The sequence below is a fragment of the Pleurodeles waltl genome, chromosome 3_1 (genome assembly GCF_031143425.1).
Source record: "Pleurodeles waltl isolate 20211129_DDA chromosome 3_1, aPleWal1.hap1.20221129, whole genome shotgun sequence".
Classification (NCBI taxonomy): Eukaryota; Metazoa; Chordata; class Amphibia; order Caudata; family Salamandridae; genus Pleurodeles; species Pleurodeles waltl.
Window position 1 is genome coordinate 1,922,352,894 of NC_090440.1, and position 22,215 is coordinate 1,922,375,108.

The 22,215-nt window shown below is 46.1% G+C and overlaps 1 protein-coding gene across 1 annotated transcript in view; it reads left to right on the plus strand.

Annotated features, from left to right (window-relative positions):
• Positions 1-19,914, plus strand: part of LOC138283643 (fibroblast growth factor receptor homolog 1-like) — a 73,560-nt gene extending 53,646 nt beyond the window's left edge. The window contains exons 9-12 of the mRNA XM_069221579.1: positions 14,889-15,000; positions 16,850-16,949; positions 17,392-17,491; positions 18,346-19,914. Coding sequence (XP_069077680.1) covers positions 14,889-15,000; positions 16,850-16,949; positions 17,392-17,491; positions 18,346-18,540 — 507 coding nt within the window. The 3' untranslated portion in view covers positions 18,541-19,914. The remainder of the gene's footprint in view (positions 1-14,888; positions 15,001-16,849; positions 16,950-17,391; positions 17,492-18,345) is intronic.
• The last annotated feature ends 2,301 nt before the right edge of the window (positions 19,915-22,215 follow it).

Sequence of the window (22,215 nt, forward strand, 5' to 3'; positions counted from 1 at the left end):
TTGGAACAGACAGTATCTGGTCAGATGCCCTTGTGATTTGAAATAACGGCACAGGTTTCCACAATTACATTATGTAAAGGGTACTCGAGCCTGGCCTTAGTATGTCTACAGATTCTGTGAGTAGAGGGCACCCCATCTCCTTATTCCCGCCTGGCTCCTTTTCTTCTGTTAATGAACCTGTAATAGCGGCCATAGTTATATGACAGGCTATGCAGGTAGGGTACAGCAAGGATGAAGAAGGAGACTCCATCAGAGAAAGTAAAGGTGGAGAAGTCCAAGTAGCATATTTTCAAGTACTGCATAGCCGCAAATGACAAAAACTTTATTCAAAACAACTGCAAACGGGAAGGAATCCCTTGGAAACCCCATCCCTTTTGCAAATGTGTTCCCACTCCACCTTAAGAGGCTGTAACCTTTCGATGTTTTGCAACAGGATTTCAGCCACAAAGCATTGATACATTCCATACAGAATCAGTATTCGCCTATGACATGCCGTCTCCAAGTAGCAATTCTGTGATAGGTAGGAATTACATTTTAGGAGTTGGTAAAAGTTTACCAGGTTCTGAGATTGGATTTGTATACTTGAAAAACATGTTTGCTGTTTCAAACTAAGGATCTAAGAGTTTGCAACTGTAAAAATGCCTAGTGCAACTAGGCCCCAGTTCTCCAGGTTACATCTGTGCTTTCGGACTCAGATTTGAAGACTACTTATAGAACACTTTGGCCAATTAAATAGAACGCAAATAGAATATTGGGGCATCTTCACAACGGTAAATATACAAGGGTATATTTACTCATCAGTATATTTGCTATTAAACCTCGGTGTACCACTACACTTCGTTGCTTTTCACCATTTCGGTTTAGATGAACACCTTGGTGTAGACTTACACACAGACTCATGTCTCCATACCCTTGAATCAGGGTGCATAACCTTATACAACAGAATGTATGAGTGTAAAATTCCTCCACCACCACAGTGTTACTGATTTAAATATTGAGAAAGAGCGAGGCTCTTGGAGGAAGATTTGGCATGACCCTATAAGGCATATTCTGAATAATGAGATGTTTCTGCAAAGTGTGTTTTGGCAAGGCCAAGTAAAGTGTGTTACATAATCAAGATGGGATCACTAAAAATCTTTAGCTTGATGCTAAGAGTGGAGTTATTTTTTTTTTAACTAATAATGCAAAAAGCATGATAAAGGCAGAGCATGTTACCTTGCTACTGACCCTAAAACCTGAATATCAAACAACATGTGCAGGAACAGGGCAATCTGTTACGGAAGCCAGTCACGAAGAATGGGTCGATATAGATGTAGACCCTTCCATAATCAGTACTTTCATCTTATCTGTATTCTGTTTTGGACTGTTGTTTCTCGTCTATTCTGCTAGAGATACCATGCATCTATTAAAATTATATGGACCCAATGAGGCACATCCACTGTTCCTAATGACTTCTGTGTTGTGTATGTAAATACACTGTTTTCTTAACATTTAAATTATAAATATATATATTACTTAAGGATGGTCGTCACTAGGTAGTTATAGTCAGGGTCACGTTTCTACAGAAAGAGTGTTTTTGTTTTGCTAATAACTTTGGCACCATCTGATGAATCTTCACAAAAGTTTCCAAGAAAATACAACGCTCACTTCAGCTGCTGTCTGGAAAGTTTCCAGGTGATCCGTCAAAGGGGGCACCAAGAAAAACAAAACAAAAAGGGGGGGGTCCCAAAACACATTTTCCCCATTCATTTTTCCATAGGGATTTTGAAAACCACTGGACGGAATTAAACCAAATTTGGCAAAAAGGTAGCTATTGGTCCAGAAAGAGCCCTTTTTGTTATCTGATGTAAATCTGTTCAGTTGTTTTTGAGAAATTAAAGGAAATCCAAATTTATATATACAGGTACGCGAAGGGCCAAAAAGCATTAAAAAATAAATTGTTGCAGAAATGTGACAGGGTCACGAGTCAGTGGCAACATTTTTTTAAAAACAAAGGGTGGGGTCCTGCGCTTCGGCATTTTGAAGCCCAAGGTGTGCCAAGTCCGGGGGGCATTTTTTAAGTGCGGGGGGTGCCTGGTCCCCCTGTAGCCCCAGGTACCACAAACTCCATGGGGCCTTTATTTAATTGTGTATAGGGGGCACTCACACCCCCTGCAGCCCTGGAAACCATTGCCTCCCTGGGGTATTGATCTCATTATGTGCAGGGGGGCCGAGATTGTGAGTTAGGCTCACATTGTAAACGTACGAAACCATAGAAATTCACCAGTTATAGTTAGAGTTACCTCAAGTAACTATAACTCGTGCCCTAAGGTAACTATAACTTGTGCACCCGCCATGCACAGTCAATCTTACTGCAAATATTACATTGATATCAATGATGTCATGAGTGGCGTAATTTCTGGGGTAATTAGCAGTGCATGGCTAGGGCGCGAGTTATAGTTACCTTAGGGCCCCCCTCCAGTGCCATTTTCCCACCTCCCAGCTGTCCAGCCCTCCTCAAATGCTACTTAATGGTGCCTGCGCCTGTCCACACCTGGACCGCGCCCAGCGCCACGGACCCTGCTCCTTGGACCATTCAAGGATACGACTCCAGCACCTTCCACGCACTCAAACACAGACGGCCCACCGCCTGCCACCTCATATTACCGAAGAATACCTAAGGCGCAGCTCAGCCTGGTAGTTGTTGCGCTCTGACCCTTTCAGGTCCTAAGTTCAAGACCCTCCCCCACCCCCGGCACCTGCCTGTGTCTCATCCCTGGTGATCCACTGAGGAGCATCTATGCTGCTGCTCTTTGTCTTTCTGCTTTCTGGCTTTTTGCTCCTCTGCTCTTTTTTCACCTTCCTTCTCATCTGTTATTGCTTTCTTTCACTTTCTCTAATTTCTCCTCTTTTTTGTGCCTTTTTTCCCTTTCCATGTCCTTGTGCTGTTCATCCCCTATTGCCCCCTCCAGAGTAATTTTCCCACCTCCTAGCTGTCCAGCCCTCCCCAAACACTACTTAATGGTGCCTGCGCCCGTCCAACACTACATATCCCATGGAACAACGTTCCCATGACGACCATAGTCCAATCAACATCAGATCCACCGATAGTATAAGGATCCCTTGCCGGCTCCTGACTTTCTCGACTTCACTGCAGAGGGAATTCAGCATTCTCAGGTTGTTGTAATCTCTGTAACTACGAGAATTACATCATATATTCAATGAAGGAAAAATCGAATCCAGAAATATTGAACAATCGAAAAAGAAATGAAAGTTTGCCTGTTTACCAAATATCTCCAATTCTTGTGAAAACACAAATCAGAACATATAATAGATCAATTATCAAGAGTTCTAATACCATGGTGGTAAACATAGATACCACCAGAAATCGGAGACATCCTCTACAGTTCCCAGATGGGGAAAACATTCCATATGATGGGAGGGATAATCCTCGCCTCCGTGTCCTTAATAGGATTGAAGCTTTCCTTCTCGCTAGCTAGGAAATTTCTCATTCTATGGCAGGACTAGAGGCGAGGATTATGCTTGTTCAAAGCTTACTTACCACCAAAGAGGTTGTTTCATGAATAGGTTTATAATAAAATCTTTTAAAAGTCGATTCCGACGACCAGTCAGCAGCATTCATGATATCCTCTATTCTTTTGCCTACCTGGATAGCCTTTGAGACCATAGCACCCCTAGTAGAATGTGCCCCGAATACACGTACATTGATACCTGCCTCTGCCAGTATCCATCTGACCCACCTAGCCATGGAAGGGGAGGATACTGCCTTAAAGGGTTTCCTTATCGAAATCAACAATTGGCATTCACCGTGAGGCCGAAACTCAGCCATCACTTCCTCATAGGCCTTGAGGCATCATACTACACAAAGTTTCGGTGCATGAGGAAAAGCTGGATAGGTTACCGACCTGATATTACACTTGGTCCTTCTGGAAATCGTGAATGTAACCCCCTCCGGGGAAAAAACCCTGGCTGAGACGTCTAATGCCCTGACATCAGACACCCTCTTGCAGGAAATGAGGCACAGTAGAATAGCTAATTTAGCTGACAATTCCTTCCTAGAAAGGTACTGGTTATCCTGCCATGAAGTTAAAAGACGCAAGTCCTGATTGACAACCCATAACTCCGAGTACCTAGGTTCTGGAGGTCTAGAAATTCTAATTCCTTTATGCAATTTACACACCCAAGGGTGCTCCCCCACCGGGCAATTGTGGAGAGGGGGATGACCTGTCGAAATCGCTGATCTGAAGGAATTGATGGAGCAATAAGACAAGCCCAATTCTGTTAACTCAGCGAGGAAATTTATCCGTAACCTGGGCCCCCATGGGATCGATTTGTTTTCCCAAACACCAATGAGTCCATCAATGCCACGTGGACTTGTAACATTTGCAAGTTCCAGGGGCCCAGGCCTGTCTGATGAAACTCTGAGCTTCCTGTGAAAGTTGTCCGTCTTCCCAACGAGCCTGGAAATCTTCCAAGCAACTAGTGCAAGGTAACCCTGAAGGACCAGGGGATGATGATGGCCCGTAGGATCCGTGAGAATCGATGGAGAGCTTGGAAGTAGGAGAGGGAAATCGCAAGAGAGCTCCAGCAGGGACAGAAACCACACCTGGGATCTCCACAGTGGGATTATCAGAACCACCGGAGATCTCTGACGACGGACCTGGGCCGCCCCTCTCTGAATCAGAATGAACAGGGGAAATGCGTACCCCAATTGGTTCCCCCAGTCCTGCAGGAAAGCATCCACTGCTGATGCCCCTGGATCCGGATGCCAACTGAAGTATGTCGGCAATTGGGCGTTCCATCTGGATGCAAAGAGGTCCACCGAGAATGGACCCCGCCGCTCCATGAGTGTGTGGAATACTACTGTGTCCAGGCGCCAGTCGCTGGAGTCCTCCAGAAACCTGGAGTTCCAGTCCGCTAGAGTGATCTGGGAGCCAGGAAGATATTCCACCATCACTGAGAGCTGGTGCAGGAGGCAAAAATGCCAAAAGTCTTTCAGACAATTGATGTGTAAGTTGAGTTCCTGTGGAGTCCACCGTCCCCCGAAGGAGACATTCCCGCATTGTGCTCCCCAGCCCTGCCGGCTGGCGTCTGATTCTATGATCAGGTCCAGGGAGGCATCAAAAATGGCCCTGCCATTCCACGCCTCCATGTGATCCAACCACAAATGGAGTTCCGTTTTCGACTCCTGTGTAAGGGAAATAAGTTCGGAGTAAGTGAGGCCACATCTGAGATGATGTGCCTTCAGATGTTGAAGTGCTTGATACTGAAGAGTGCCTGGAAAATGGCCTGGATTGAGGATGAGAGCAGACCCACTACTTGGGCTAGTTGCCTGAGAGACATTCGGTCGCGTCTCAAAACCTTTGTCAGTTCCTTCTTGATCTTGGAGATCTTCGCAGCGGGAAGGCTGAGGACAGCTGACTGGGAGTCTATGAGAAAACCCAGAAAGATCATCGATTGCGATGGCAGCAATTCTGATTTCTGCTGATTTATCACGAACCCCAGATCCTGGAGGAGTGCAAAAGTCGTGGTCTTGTTGGACAAAAGTTGCGACCGAGATTGATCCATAAGAAGGATATTGTCCAGGTAAATTATTAGACAAATCTCCTGTGCACGAAGGTAGTCCACCACTGGTTTGAGCAGTTTGGTGAAGCACCACGGTGCTGAAGAAAGACTGAACGGGAGGGACATAAACTTGAATACCTGGTCCCTCCACTGGAATTGCAGAAATCTGCGATGAGGGGAAAAAATTGGGACCGTCAGATAAGCATCCTTGAGATCTAGACAGATAATCCAGTCCCCCTGAAGGAGAGGGTCTCTGAGCATTTGGATGCCCTCCATCTTGAAATGTCTGTAGACCACCCATTCGTTGAAGTCCCTGAGACTGATAACCGGGCGAAACCCTTTGTCCTTCTTCTGAACGAAAAAAAGATTGCTCAGGAAACCCCTTGGGTGAAGGGCAGACGGATGGATGGCCCCCTTCCGAAGAAGATCGTGCACTTCTGAATCTATGAGAGCTTATTCCGCTGCTGAGAAGATCAAGGGTCTCAGAGGTCGTTCCTGAGCCGGTGCTCCCCAGAACTCTATGTGGAACCCTGAAACAGTCTGTAAAACCCAAGAATCTGAGGTTATGCGTGCCCAAATATGCTTGAATAGCTGAAGTCTCCCTCCTATACGCTGGGCGGAAAAAAGGGTAATCCTTACTGGAAGGGCCTCCTGGGGAAGAAGATGCCTTGGCGACCATCCCGCCCGCAGTTGTTCCTGTAGCCGTGTGAGCTGGAGCTTTGCTGGGAGAGGCGGCCGGAAGAGCGACTCATGCCTCGTCCGGACCCTCCAAAACCCTTGCCCGGAAAAATCTTTTTGAGGGATGATTGCGCCTTATCTAGAGCCGAAAAAGTGGAAACAAATTTACCCAACTCCTTCACAAAGGGGTCTGCAAATAAGTTGCCCTGGGCGATCACCCCTGTCTCGGAATTTTACAACTCCCCCAACTTGGGGTCAATTTTTATGAGAAGGGAGTGGCGTCTCTCCGCCGAGATGGAGCAATTCTCATTGCCCAAAAGACAAACTGCCCTCTGGGACCACCCCGCCACGACATCTGTGGGCAGAGGAGTGTCAGTCTGTCTGGCGTATTCTGCCAGCTGGATAATTTGTGTAAGGGGGTCCTAACACATCTAGGAGCTTGTCCTAGCAAACCCTCCAGGACCAATCAATGCCCTTCTTAGTGTCCTTAATTAATTTAGCAAAAAAGGTACACATTTTTGGATCGATGTCCGGAGTGGCCGCCACCTTATCCGGCAAGGTAGGGCGCGGGAATTCAGCCTTAAGACGGGCTCTAACCTCCTTGTCCAGAGGTTGCCTGATCTTACTGGCTACATACTCAGCCACCTTCTGCTCCGGCCGCCACTCCGAGGTCCTGGGGTGGTAAATGCCTTTGGGTTTGAACATATCCGAGCTGGGGTCTTCAGTCTCTAGCGGATCTGGCGTGGTGGCTCCGGGGCACCAGGGGTGACCGGAGTCCTGGTCCTCTGCAGAGGAAGAATCCCCTTCCGAATCCTCCTTCACCCGTTTAGGAGACCCCCTGTTAAGGTCCTCTAAGCGGTGCCCCAAGTCACCTGTCAGTCTGGGTATCAAACCCTCCAGGCAGGGTAGGCGCTTAGGCGTGCACACACTCTTGGAACAAACCTCCGCGAGACGTTGGAGGCTGTCCAGGTGCCCCGCGTCGCGCTTGTGTGTCTTCTTGGGAGTAATGACCACCTTGGACAAAGGTCGGCCTCCCGTCTCCCCACCCATGCCAGTCCCCTTAGATACCTTCTCTGCAAGTTGTGCCACACTCTCTTTAATAGGGGCCAGGGCCTGGGCAATAGCTTGCGAAAGTAAAACATCTACCCCAGGGGGTAGCGCATGGTGCGAAGGGCCCTCCCCAGGGGACAAGGTGGGACAAAAATGTGCTATCTTGGGTGGATTGCATGGCGAATGAAAGGACTCGGATGATGACAGATCAAACGCCCTGCAGTTATTAAGGGCAGACCCCCACTTATCTGTCACAGTACCAGGCCAAAATATACAGAGCCAACAATATTCCGACGCGCTGGCAAAAATGCACGTACCAGTGTCGGGCAAATAACCCTTGCCGTAAAGTGGTGTAAATCTTGCCACAAAGGCGTCTGGTGGGGGTGGATGGGTTAAAATAAGTTGAGGCTTATAGAAAACCCCTACTGCTCACTTTTCCAACGTTCGAGAGTGCTCGAATGGCGGAAAAAGTGCTGAAAACCTGAGCGGCGTGAAAGAGCGTCCTCTGCCGGAGCCGATGCATCACCGCAAGGTGAAACTGCTCTCAGACTGAAAAGACTGCTGCGCTTGAACGCGTCCTAGCAACGGCTCCAGTAAGAGTAGATAAACAAGCACAGAGTCACAAATACCCATAAACGCTATCAAAAAGACAGTTGAACGAATTCAGAGGCAGACAGAAAAAAAGGGCGACTTATCTCTGACCGGAGCAGTGAAGAAAGAGGAAGTCGGGAGCCGGCAAGGGATCCTTATACTATCTTTCGGATCCGATGTTGATTGGACTATGGTCATCATGGGAACGTTGTCCCATGGGATATGTAGTTTTTTCTGTCCTTGTTTTAAGAACTTTGAACCTGCTGTCCTAATAAAGAGTGAAGAAAGACGAGCATAATCCTTGCCTCTGGTCCTGCCACAGAATGAGAAATTTCCCAGCCATCGAGAAGGAAAGTTTCAATTCTATTAAGGACACAGAGGCGAGGATTCAACAGGAGGGGGGGAAAGGCGTAGACTTGATCCTGTCCCCAATCCTGCAAGAATACGTCCACTGCTGACGCCCCCAGATCCGGGCGCCAGCTGAAGTATCTCTAGCAGCTGAGTGTTCTGTCTGGACGCAAAGAGATCCACTAAGCATGTTTCCCAGCATTCCATCACTGCTGAGAATACTCCTCTGTCTAGTCGCCAGTCGCTGGTATCCTTCAGAAATCTGGAGTTCCAGTCTACTCTCACATTTTGGGAACCTGGGAGGTACTCTGCCGTCACAGTAATTTGATGTTGAAGGCAATAATTCCAGAAATCCTTCACCAGCTCCTGAGCGAGAGCCTTCCAGGCGATTTATGTACTGGACTGCAGAGACATTGTCCATTCTCAGAAGGACACAGCACGAGATCTTGTCTTGTGTTAGGGGCTTGATCACGAATGATCCCGCTAAGAGTTCCAGGCAGTTGATGTGGAGGTTGAGGTCCTGAGGAGTCCACTGTCCCCCCATGGAGATTTCCCCACACCTGTCTCCCCAGCCCTGTTGGCTGGGGATTCGATTACCAGATCCCTCAACAATCCAAATATCGCCTTGCCTTTCCAAGCCTCCATATGGTCCAGCCACAACTGGAGCTCCGCCCTTGCCTCCTGAGAGATGGTTATGATGCAACTTCAGGCGTTGAAGTGCCCTGTAGTGTAGGGGGCCCAGAACTATGGCCTGAATTGAGGACGAAAGAAGGCCCACAATTCTGGCCAGTTGCTGGAGGGATATCCTGTCTCATCTCATGATCTTTCTTAGTTCCTTCTTGATCTTTGTCACCTTTGAGATTGGAACGCTGTGGGAAACTGTATTGGAATCTATGAGAAACCCCTGAAAGGTCATAGTCTGAGAGGAAAGAAGGTCTGACTTCTGTTGATTTACCAAGAATCCCAAGTCTTGGAGTAGTGTAATAGTCATTGTCGCATTGGAAATGAATTGCGAGTGGGACTGGTCAATCAGGAGGATATCATCCAAGTAGATTATCAGGCGTACCCCCCTGAGACCTGAGGTATTCCCCCGCTGGTTTGCGCAACTTTGTGAAACACCACAGTGCCGACGATAGACCGAATGGGAGAGCAGTGAACTCGAACACCTGGTCCTTCCACAGAAATTGCAGAGATCTGTGATGTGGAGGGAAGATCTGGACCGTCAAGTAAGCAACCTTGAGGTCCAACCGAATCATCCAGTCCCCTTGCAAGAGGAGGTCCCTGAGAATGTGGATGCCTTCCATCTTTATGTGTCTGTATACCACCCATTCGTTAAAGGCCCTGAGACTGATAACCGGTCAGAACCCTTTGTCTGAATATATTGCTTAAAAACCATCTGGGGTGGAGAAGTGAGCTGCAGATCGCTTCTTTCCACAACAGGTCTTGAACCTCTGAATCGATCAGTTTCATGCCTGTATCCGAGAAAACCAGAGGTATCGGGAGGGACTCCTAGACTAGGGTTCCCCAGAATGCTATGTGGAATCCTGTGAGTGTCTGCAAGACCCAAGCGTCTGAGGTTATGTGTGTCCATTTGTGTGCAAACCACCGTAGCCTCCCACCGAAAGCCCGATGGGAAGAAGGGATAATCCTTACTGTTAGGGCCTCCTGGGGTGTTTGCTCCACCGCGGGCACCTCTCCCGGGTCTTTTCTTCCCTTTTCTCCAGTTAGGGAAGAAGGTGCCCTGATGGCCGTCTCGCCATCAATTGTCCCGATTGTTGTAGCTGATGGAGCCTTGCTGATTGAAGTGGCCGGAGGAGTGAGCCCTGTCTCTTCTGTCCCCGCTAAAAACCTTTCTGGGAAAAATTTGTTTACTTGATGTTTGTGCTTTGTCAAGCACTGAAAACGTGGCTACGAATTTGCTCAGTTCCTTCACGAACGGTCGCCAAATAGGTTTCCCTGGGCGACCGTCCCTGCCTCTGATCCCGAAAGTTCCCCAGTTTTGGGTCTATCTTTATCAGGAGTGAACCGCGCCTCTCCGCAGAGATGGCGCAGTTGGCAATTCCTAAAATACAAACTGCCCCATGGGCCCCAGCCTGCTATGATGTCTGTTGGCAGGGGAGTATCCGCTTGTCTTTCCTGTTCTGCAAGTTGTATGATTTGTGTTTGGGGTCCTAACACATCCAAGAGTTTATCCTGGCATGCCCACCAGGAACTGTTGACGCCCTTTTTTGAGTCTTTTGTGTACTTCAAAAAGAAGGTACACAGTTTGGTATCAATGCCCAGCGTGGCCGCTACCTTGCCTGGCAGCGTAGGGCGTGGACATTCTGCCCTTAGCCAAGTTCGAACCTCTTTATCCAGGAGTTGACGGATTTTGCTGGCTACATAGTCAGCGACCTTTTGCTACAGTCTCCATTCTGATGATCTAGGATGATATATAGCATCGGGGTCAAACATGTCCGAAGTGGACGTGTCACCCTCTGCTGTGTGGAAGACCCCATTCCAGGGTCGAATATGAGGTGAACCTCTTCACCAGTCTCTCTGGGCCATACCTCCTACCGGAAGGGTGCTCTCTTCAGTGTGCAGGCACTCTTATGGAAGGCTTTGTGAGTCGTTCAAAGCCTTCCAGGTGCCCTGCGTCGTGCTTGCATGTTTTCTTGGGAGCTGTCACCATGGAAATGCTAGGGCCTGCTCCCATTCCCCCAAACGTGCCTGTCCCCTTAAACACTTGTTCAGACAGTTTGGCCACCTTATCTTTTAGAGGGGCCAGGGCCTTGGTTATGGCCTGAGACAGAAAAGCATCCTTCTCAGGGGGAAGGTGGCGGTGGGAAGGCCCTTCCCCTGGGGAGAGACCAGGGAAAAAATCGTAGTCCTGTAAGGACTGCATTGACCAGAGGGGACACAGTGGGCAACAAACTAGTGACAGGAAAACACCCTGTTATTTGTTAAGGGTAGCCTCCTGAGCTCCTGTAAAAAAAAGGCCAAAGGCATTGTGCGCGCTTTTCGCTGTCCATGCTATGGCCCCCAGCAGGGGTTCGTCTTACCCCTGCATGGTGCTCTGCGGGGGTAAGTCCTCTAAGAGGGGTTGCTAGAGAGCGCAGGCTCTATCCCCTACAGCCCAGTCACCACCACGATTGAGCACCCGCGGCGACTCGAATCGTTGAAGGACGCACTCTGGAGCACAACATGGTGCAAGAGAGCACCCCCTAGTAGACCCGTCATGTCACTGTGTAACGCATCTGCGCTCGGGCTGAAATTTTGATTTTAGCCTGCCGCACAATCGTCTGGTGAACAGCAGCACTGTAAACACAGCAAAATAAGCAAGCAATGACCATGTTAATAAGATTGACAAGCACTTAACAATTGCTACGAGGCAGAGAGCTAAAAAAGACTTAACTTGCTCTGTAAGCGGTGAAGAAAGAGGAAGGACAATGGCAATGGAGGCTATATATGGACGAATGGAGAAGGAATGGATTGGTTACTAGTTACCATGGAGATGTGAAGGACTCATGGCTGTTGTAGTTTTTAAGTTATGCTGAACTTTGAACTGGCTGTTATAATAAAGGTGAAGAATGAAATGCATAATCCTCGCCTCTGGTCCTGACATAGAATCTTAATTATTTTTTTTCTGTTTTATATAGCGCAGACTGGACCTGAAGGTTTTGGAGTGCTTTACATGAGCATCAGTTACATTACACAAGGACACATTCATTTTGGTACATAAAGATAGCAAATAATTTTAAAGTGCTTTCTTGCTATTTGAGAACTCAGAAAATATGTCCTCATTTTAGGTTTTTAGAGCCCTAACCATCATTTCTATGGGAATAACACCTTCTCATTTTATCATTTTTAAAGGAAATGCTTTTGGTATTACAGTTTTGATTACATCAAGATGACGTCAGAGGTGCCACACTTTTGTAATAAATATAGAACGTTAGCAATCTACTTGTTCATTAGAATACTGTGGGAAGGCAGAGGTCAGGGGCACAAACTCAGATAATTGAGGGCAGGTAGGAGGGGGCAGAGGCAACAAGTTGACCACGCTGGGCAGGCAGGAGGAGCAGTGGCAGCACAATGGACCATGGAGGACAGGTGAAAGGGGGGCAGGGGCAAAAAAACAACCATGCAGCACAGGCAAAGAGACTGTGGCAATATAACAGACCATTGAGGGCAGAATGAAGAAGCAGTGGCAGTACAACCATACATGCCAATAGACCAGATTCATGCAGGAGACTCACAGGGTTTTAAAGCCCGAAAGGGATTTATTTTATCTGCCTCCTGCCTAAAATCTCCTCTCTTTCAGTGTAAGTCAATGGGAAAAATCAATTCCCCAGGTCTTTTTTCTAAGTCTCCATCTTACCAAGTTTAAAATGTTGGTAAGTATGGCACATTGGATCAGGAAGGCAGCAGGAACAGGGTAGAGATATGGACTCGGATAACAGAAGGCAGGAGGGAGATGGGATGGGGTACCAAACTGACCTTACAGGGCAAGGGTTAGGGGTTGCAGCAGCACAATACACCACACAGGGCAAGATTGGCGGCAGTACAGCACAACTGACCATGGAAAGTAAGAGGGATGGGACTGGGCCATGCGCATGGACGACAGAGATCGGGGGAAAGGACAGCAAGCTGACCATGCTGGACAGACAGTAGGGGCAGTGTTATTATAACAGACCAAGAAGGGCAGGAGGGAGGGGACAGTGACAGCATATCAGACCATGCAGGGCAGGATTGAGGGGGCTGGTGCTTGTACTTGAACAACAGAGGGTAGGAAGGATCTGGATGAGGCACTCTTTTCACTTCTTTCATTCCATGCAAACAATGCTCTAGTCCGAGTCTTGCCGACAAGGTATCCTACAAACCCATAGGAGGAGGGCTTTAATATACTAAGCATTTTTTAAAGTCGGAAAGCCTGCAAATCGTATCATTATCATCTTTTTGACAGCAAGAATTCAAGTCGCAAAGTGCACAAGACAACTGTGAGTCGATAATTAATTTCTGACTCTCAAAAAGTTCCTTTGTGATTTGTTAGGAGGGCATGAAAAGAACACCCACCTTTTTCTGCTAAACCACAATTAAATGTATAGGTTTGCAACTGCAATTGCAGTCACAAACTCATCTGATATCTAGACCTTAAAGGGGACGGTATTGCATTTTAAAAGTGGAAGCTATCCCCATGGGACAGCTTCCACATTGTGAATGTGTGCACTTAGCATCAAGGGTACCAGATAGTGGTCCAGGAGAGCACACTGCATGCTCCTCGTGATGTCCTTTTTTGAATGGCAACTATTATTTTTGAAAGCGGCCCCTGTTCTTTAAAATGTATGGGGGGTGTTTTAAAAAATATCAGCATTCGGTAAATGCAAATGCAAGGAGGGGAGTCTGATGTCCTTACATTTACAGTCATTCACACAGACTCACTGAGGACTCTTTCTTCAAAAATATAAAACAAGCGGGGTTTTGAGATGACCTGGGAATAGGTATTTCCCAGTGTGACAGCATTCTACATTGGCTGCATACCTAAATATACCAAAATATACGTGGGCTTGAGTCTGGTCTTTGTGCAAAAAGAGGCACTAGTTTGATACTTCCCTTTTGTATATTAGGCTTTAGGGGTACAATAATTTTTACACTATAGTAACTATAACTTTCCTACTTAAAGGAATTAAATAATGTAGTCCTTGCGACACCCAAGTAGCCATTTTAATTACTAGTGTCTATTTCTTTTACTCTCAGTTCATGGATGAACTAGGCAAAGGACCAAACAATGAGACTCCTAGAGGAAGGCACTATCAACTTAAGGAAGCAAGGGCCACATGTACGTAGCTCTTTTCTTGTCTTTTGCAATTCGGTAATCTATTACCGAACTGCAAAATAGGTTTGCGAGTTGTAATTAAGAAGGAGCGTTCCCTTCCTAATTGCGAGTCGCAGTGCGATGTAGGATTGTTTTGTGACCGTGAATGCGGTCACAAAACTATCACAGTTAGCACCAATTTCAAATTGGTGCAAACCCGTCCGCAAACGGGAAGGGGTCCACATGGGACCCCTTCCCCTTTGTGAATGGTAGGGAAAAAATAAATCTCATGGACCACTGCCTGCTCTGAAAAAATGAAAAGAAAACTTTTCATTTTTGCTTTTGAAATGCAGCCTTTTTTTCTTTAAGGAAAACATGCTGCATGTCAAAAAAAAAAAAAAAAATGGTTTATTTAAAAGAAGTCACAGACATGGTGATCTGCTGTCCCCAGCAGGCCACCAGCCCTGTGAGTGCAGCCATTCACAATGGGGTTGCAAATTGTGACCTACCTCATGAATATTAATGAGATAGATCATTTGCGACCCCATTGGGAATAGCAAACAGTGTGAAGTACACTGTTGTACATATGGATTTGCGACTCACAATTCGCGACTTGCAAATGAGTCGCAAATTGCGAGTCGCAAAACTCTGGGTCGTACATCTGGCCCTAATTGCTTTCAAGGGTTAGGATCCACAGGGAACCAATGGCGGAGGAAAAAGCAAAGGTTGAGACTGCCTAGCTCCAGTGATCACATGGGGACATAATTGCAAAGGGACATTTGGACCGCCAGTTAATCCTGGACTTCTTTCCTGCTCTTTGTCTTTTTTGTTTCTAAGGACTCGCATCTTTCCTCTCTTTCAACAGTTTGAAGTACCCCTGCGGTGGTACCCTCCTGAATATTTCCGGGATCGGACATACTATTTTCCGAGCGAGGTGTGGTCCTTCGGCATATTGCTTTGGGAGCTGGAAACACTAGGTAAACAGTCCTTATCGACAAGTAACATTTCAAAAGCACCTTCCAAGAGTACCTTAACAACCATACGCAAATGTGTCCCTCTTGCTATATAAACCCTTTTTATGTAGGTCGTTTTGTATCACCAACCTTCTGATACCCTGTAGCTCGTCATCCCTTCAATATACTACTTACCTGTTCCTTTTATATACCACATTCTGCCACTTTCCTGTCCCTCCTATATACCCCCACCCCTTCAATGTATCCCTATAATGTATACCTCCCGCCTCCAGCTGGCTACTCCAGTGTATCTATCCTTTACCTTGCCATTCTTTTTGTAAACCCATTCGGTCCACCTTTTCACTCTTCAGTTGACATCTCCTTCCACCCCTTTACACCTCCAGTGTACTTCTCCTTCCATTCTATCTATCAGTGTATACCGCCCAACCACCACACCTCTTCAATGATTGCAGCACTCTATTTGTCTCCTCGTACTAAAAGTACACTAATCCAGCTCTTTACCCTTTCAGTGTAGCCCTTGCTCAGCTGCTATATCATCCTACACACAATTCTATCCCATCCCCATCCCTCCAATATACCCCTTCGACCACCTGTCCACCTATAATGGACTCTGTACACTTAGCATGGTGAAATGAAACTTCACATTAAGACTACCCATGCCATCCCCATTGAGAAAGGAGTCAGTGAGATGTCTGTTGAATGCCAAATTTACTGGAGTATATTGGTATGCTTCCTCTTTTTGTTTGTCTCCATCACCCAGACTCTGCCATGGCTCTACTGTGTCAGCTAAGATGGTATCCAATTGATTCACCTCTGTGCTGGTCAAATTGCATGTGGTGGGTGCATTATCTCTGGCATGCCTTCACCTTCTGCTTACCGTTATATGTATACGACGTGTGTCCAGAAAACATACTGCTGTGACTTTTGTAAATAATGTAATGGTTGGATATAGTCTCAGTACAAATATATCTGTCCGTCACTACTAACATTAGATGCAGTGTGACAGTATCTTGTTTCATCCTTTTGGCTGCCTAAACAGAGGTGAGTCAGTCTGGACTCTGCCAACTCCTCTAGTATTTTGCTTCATCTATAGCTTTGGCGTCTGACCTCAAGTGAGTCACTCTGGACCATGCCGACTTCCCTGATATCTTTCTTCATCCATGGCTCTGGCTGCTTATCTGAAGTTAGTCCACCTGGGCTATGGCTGCTGCTCTGGTACCTTTCTTCATCCTTTTGCTTTGCTGCCTACCTGAAGTGAGCAAGTCTGGTCTATGGTTGCTCCTATGGTATCTTGCTTCATTTGTGACTTTGGCCACCTACCTGAAGTGAGTTGGTCTTGACTATGATGGCTACTGGGATACCTTGCTTGATCATTTGCTTTGACTCCACACATGATGTGAGTCACTCTGGACTACGCTGGCTCTTCTGGTATGCCTGTTTTCCATCAATATTGACTCCTTCTTTCTCCTTGATGTTCATGGTTGGCCTACTGAGTATGACTCACCTGTTTCAGTTGGTCGCTTAGCTGTTCATTCTTTGCGCAGAAGCCTCTGTTCACCTATTGGTGGACTGAAAAGGTCAACCGTTTCATTTCCCAGATGCATTTGTACTGAATAGGGTGACTCTGGTAATAACCGGGGAATTTCTATCAGAGGGTCACAGAAAGAAACTGAAAGAGGCCTCATCTAGAGACGAAGAAACTCTGTCATAAGCCCCAGAATATTACCTAAATGTATAGTCTTTCTCTGGCAAAAAAGCATTCATGGCTTAACTTGACCAAGAAACTTCTCTCTGCTATTAGAACGTATGTTTGCAAGTCTTCATAATGGTTTATATTTTCTGTTTTTGACAGGTTGCTCCCCGTATCCTGAACTAGAGTCCCCTGAAGAGGTTGTGTTATTTGTTTGCTCTGGGCAGATGATGACAAAACCCAATGGATGCAGAGAGGATATGTAAGAGGCCAGCTTTCCAGTGTGGTGGTAGGGATGCAGTGTGGCAGTGGGTTGGGTGCAAGTGGTTCTTTGTAATTGTTCGGTTTGTTGTGCTGCAGTGGTTAGTAGCTGGGAAATAGTGTGGTATTCATTGTGCTGTAGCGTGCCATGTGGTAAAATCAGTCTGGAGAGGGCTTAAGGCACAATGTGGCAGTTGTTGGGCTGGCTAAGTCAGCAATTTAGCTTCAAAGTGCTAATAATTGGGCTGCTCTGCAATTTGTGATTGAACTGCAGGTGGATTGTGGTCAGGTTTCAGGCTGTCAGTGATTGTGGTAATGTCAGGAGGAGACTGGTTTGCAGAGTGGTTGTGGGTGAGCTGCTCTGTGGTAATGGTTGGACTGCAACATGGCAGTGGTTGAAATGCTGTAATGTTACTAACCTACTTTTCTTTTTCCCGGCACAGTTTCAAGATCATGGAGCAGTGCTGGGCAGACAGACCTTGTGAACGGCCCACATTTGGTGCTATTGCCAAATCCCTGGAGGGTATGGTGGGCGAGGATGCGGTAAGCAAAGTCACTGCTTATTTACTGAATAATTAGAGAACAACAATCAATATTGAACAGTGTGTGAGGTGAGCAAACATGCTCGCTACTCATACATGACACACAAGAGATGCAAAATTAGGGCATCACACACAGTGAGAAACGACCCTAACAAGATAACAATAGTAATAAGGTTTAAGAGTCCAAAAAGTCGACAGGGTTTCAGTCTTATGGGGATAAAGGATCAACAGGACTTGGAATAGACTTGTACCATGTAAGGGTAACATAGCACAATTGAGTTTTAATTACGCTGGCTCGCTGAGCAGAGTAAACTGCTTGAATTCCAATGATAGAAGTGAATTGATTGGCTGGAGGCTGTTAAAAACTGAATTAAGAGCACAACAGTAATCCAATGAATTGCAGTGAGCAGGATGAGTGGTAAAAAAAAATTGTATCATTTGGAAAAATACGCCACACCAGCAGAATGCAGGTTCAGTCAGGAGGCAGTCTTCATTTGTGAGCTACTGCCAGATCATAATTGTGTGTCGGTCCGTCTTTGCCAGCCTTGCCCCAATCCCTCCCGCATGACTGACCCTGCAGGATGCTGGCGTGGCAGACTCTTCCATTTGATGTAGGTTTTTTCACCTCACACACTGTTCAGTTTTTACTGTTGTTTGCTAATTATTCAGTAAATAAACATTGACTGTTATTCTTCTTCATTTGTTTTCTCTGATTTCAGATTTGGCCCCACTGTAGTACTTAGTGACCTTGTTCTTGATTACTCATTTTTCCACTGGCACCAGCCCGCTGTCAGTGATTTTCTCCAAATACACAGCACGAACAGAGTAACATGCTTCATTCCCACTTTTCTTCAGGATTACCTCCAACTGGAGAAGTATGTGGCTTGGACCCGGAGGCAGAGTCTACAACCATGTCCTGATGCAGCAAAGCCAAGAGTAAACAAATGTGTGATGTGGGACATGCAGAATTCTGTGGAGGCTGAGGTTGGTACTGTGGAAAGTGAGGATTCGCCACCCGCTCAGTCCTGCCATTCTGTTCCAGTTAACTGAGCATTAACTGCCACCCCTCGGACATATCAACAACAAGGAGTCACTTCTGTTCTATACTGTCCAGGTATGCTGAGTAGCTCTGTATAGCCCATGTGAAAGTGAACTCTGGATGAACTTAAGAGACAGTCGGTGGGTTTTGTGGTTGGCTTTTCAGTTTGCCTTTTACTGGGTTAGCCAATATAATATTGCATATTTTGTAGTGTTACTCTTCAGCGCACTGTGATTTCATTTTCTCTATGAAATGGCTGCCACTGAAAGAAAATGGTGTGTAAATATAAATATAATGGGGCTAGTAATGACATTTTGTGGAATATTCATCTTGAGCTTCCCACCTCTATCGTGCCACTGAAATAAGTACGACAACCCCATGATCTGGACAGGTTGGACCAGTCACTCATACAATTATTAGTACAATATTTTCAACTCTCACGCCTGCATCAATGGCTTCATCAAATACTCTTCAACTAACACATCAGTCAACACAAATCAAGAGGGCAAAATAATTGAAAACAGCGATGAACAAAAAGACGCAGAGTAACAAATGTCTGTACTGGTAATTTATTACAGTATATGCTTGGATGAAGTGACCTCTCACTTTACTTTGGACTGCATTTATACAGCAATTAACACCGAATTTGAATGTGTGCTGTGAGTGCCCAGAAAGATCGTCTAAAATACAAATGGGCTAAAACAGAATATGACGTCTTGAAATCAGATATCACAAAAAATTGGCATAACTGAACATGGTTACAGAAATACCGCAAGTGCTCAAAAGAGAAAAATAATGAAAGACGATCACACAACCACCTGTAATTGCAGACAGTCACTACATCGGTACAGGTTCTATGGAGAGGTATAATCCCGCATCGATAGGAGCAAGTACGAAGTGGAGTAAAATCAGTGCTTAATTTGTGCTTGTTGTTTCCGGTGCTGAGCACCGTAGGGCCGGGTCTTATTCTTCTGCCTCAAGCATTTGCTGCGAGCAAAAGACACGTATGGGAAGGACGGAGGAAGAGAAAAACGAAAAAGCGTCACAATGGAAGAAAGTAGAAAGTTGTTAGAGTGAGCCGAGGGGCAGGGAGTGGCTGTAAATGGATTGAAGAGGCCCAGGATGGCTTCAGGATCACGCCGCCTCAGTATTCCGTGTTCCCACATTTAATTGCAGCAGCCGCGCATTTAAGAGGGCGGCTTTGGGCACCGGCACGTTTTTATTTACAAATTAAGCACTGAGTAAAATTCTGCAATGGACAAGAAAGTCAAACATGTCAATGCATATTCACATGATCCAAGAACCAATTATCTCAGAACCAAAATTCACGAATATCCAAAGGTAATAAAAATGCAAAGGAACCAATGATGTGCAACTCACAATGCAAAAAAAAATGCCCACAAGGACAATATGTGAAAAAAGCCAAACAGGGACTGCTTACCAGGATGAATTTACACCGACAAATCCATTTCTGACACTGACACAGTTGGACAACAGTGTTCATTTGGAAGACTGACTGCTGGCCCACTCCTTTTTAATAATGAAATACTTTTTCAAAACAATGCATAACCGACTTTCATAGAAACTGAGGGACTTGAACTTACTACACTCTGATATCAAGGGCCAAAGTCATAAGAAAGGGATTATGAGTCACCACAGGCAACTGATTTCTATGCTACTTTGACATTTTATATTGGACAGTGCTATGTTATGTACAATGTGAGCATATGATATTGTTCTAATAATAATATTTTAAATGTCTAAATCCTGAGAGCATGCACCTAAACTGTGACGCAGGTTTCCAATACATACGGTCTCTCCTCCCTTACTGTTTTTTTTCTCACCATGAACATACTGGTCGGAATTACAAAGCTCTATGTGTTTTTGTCAAAATCCTACATATAGTGTATGCCTCCAGAAAACCAACGCTTGGTATTCCTTATTGCACTGAGAGATGTTCGACGACGAAGCAGTAGTTTCTCTGGAGTCGTCGATTATTAGTTGCCTGTTAAACCGGAAGAAAATACCTGCGTGATGAAGAAACGAAAGTCAATTTTGTATCCATGCTTTCAATCAAATAAAGTGTTTCACTAAATGTAACAAATGTATTTCTGTCTGGACTAAGCAAAATGTTTAGGAAATTAGGTAAAACTGGTACAGGTTTAAATCCACTCTGCAGTCTGCTTACTCCGAGTTGCAAAACCTGTTTCAGCAAAATCTGTTTGTTCCCCAGACAGCTTCAATACGCTAGTACATGAAATGAAGCTCCTCGCAGTGCTGGGTGGCTGTGACATGACACCTAATTTGCTCCACCCTCTTGGGAACAAGTTTACTTTTTCCTATCCCTGCCACCCGCTTCCCCCAATAAATTCTCCAGCTAGAATGATTACTCATTTGTCTGTGGGAAACGTGGGCGAGTCTGATTATCTATTTAGATAGTGTTGTAAACTACTGCATTCGTCACTGGAGGGATGGACTTTTCTAGAGAATTAAGTCAATTTCCTGGAAACTGTCAGTGACAAGTGCCAGGTCCAATGCTCTAAAGAATCGGTGACACTGCAGACAAGATAGACAGTAAGGTGAGTTCCGTGGCATCTATACAAGATAAGACAAGAGACCAGTAGCGGCTCGCGGGAGGGGAAAGGTGCGGGGCGGAACGTGGCAGGGAGGAGAGGGGACCCAAAAAACTAAAAAATAAAAATAAACGTACCTTTTCCCCTGCGCTGCTCCATCCGCTGTGCGCCGTCATGGCAGGCACAGGCTCCCAGCCTGCCCTGTGGCCAAGCCTGACACTGCTCAAAGCAGCGTTAGGATTGTCTGGAAGTGCCCAGACAGGGCGCTCCCATGCAGACTGGGAGCCTGTGTACGCTCTCTCTAGCCCGGGAACACAGTGCCGGGCTGTAGAGACCACAGTGCGCATGTATGTGTGGCCGGTCCGAGACAGCCAGCCAAACACACTTGTGCAGTTAGGGGGAGTGCTGTGCAATCCACCTCAACCCACGTCACGCCTGTTGCCTGCCCACTTTTATAGAAAAAACATAATAAACTGAGTTTATTATGTTTTTTCTGTAAAGGTTTTGCAGCTCCTGATGCTGGAGGGGGGCGGACACTCCTCCGCCCTAACTGAGGAGCCGCCCCTGCAAGAGACAATAAGGGGAGTGGAGCAATCACGGAATGATTTAAGGTGCTCGAAAGAAGGAGCAGCCAAGGAATTAAAAGCAGCCCTCAAAATAATGTGCATAGCAGCCCCATAACGTGTTATGGCAGCCTGACCCTCTCCTAGCTGATGGGCATGAATCTAAGTTTACATACTAGGTTTTATGTAAACTGTCAATACATTGGCCTGTATGTAAAGCTCCCATTCAGGTCATGCCTTTTTTGTATGTAAAATGCATATTCCCATGTTCATTTTTACATCTCATATGAGATAATGTTTTCTAAACGAAAACAGCCATGATGAGGATTGGTGCTTGAACATCTGCTCGGCACGGGCTTAGGTCCTATCTACTTTAGTAATTCTAAGAACTCTAGGGTCAGTGAACAGACTAGAGCCGAAGGGGGTGGGGGGAGGTGCATTCCTGTCACTGCCAGTGGTGCTTCCGGTCTGTTGATAGTCTGGAATGGGCTGTTTGCCGTTGTGGGTCTAATACCCCAGGTAGTGGTATATCACAGCTCTGGTAGGTTCA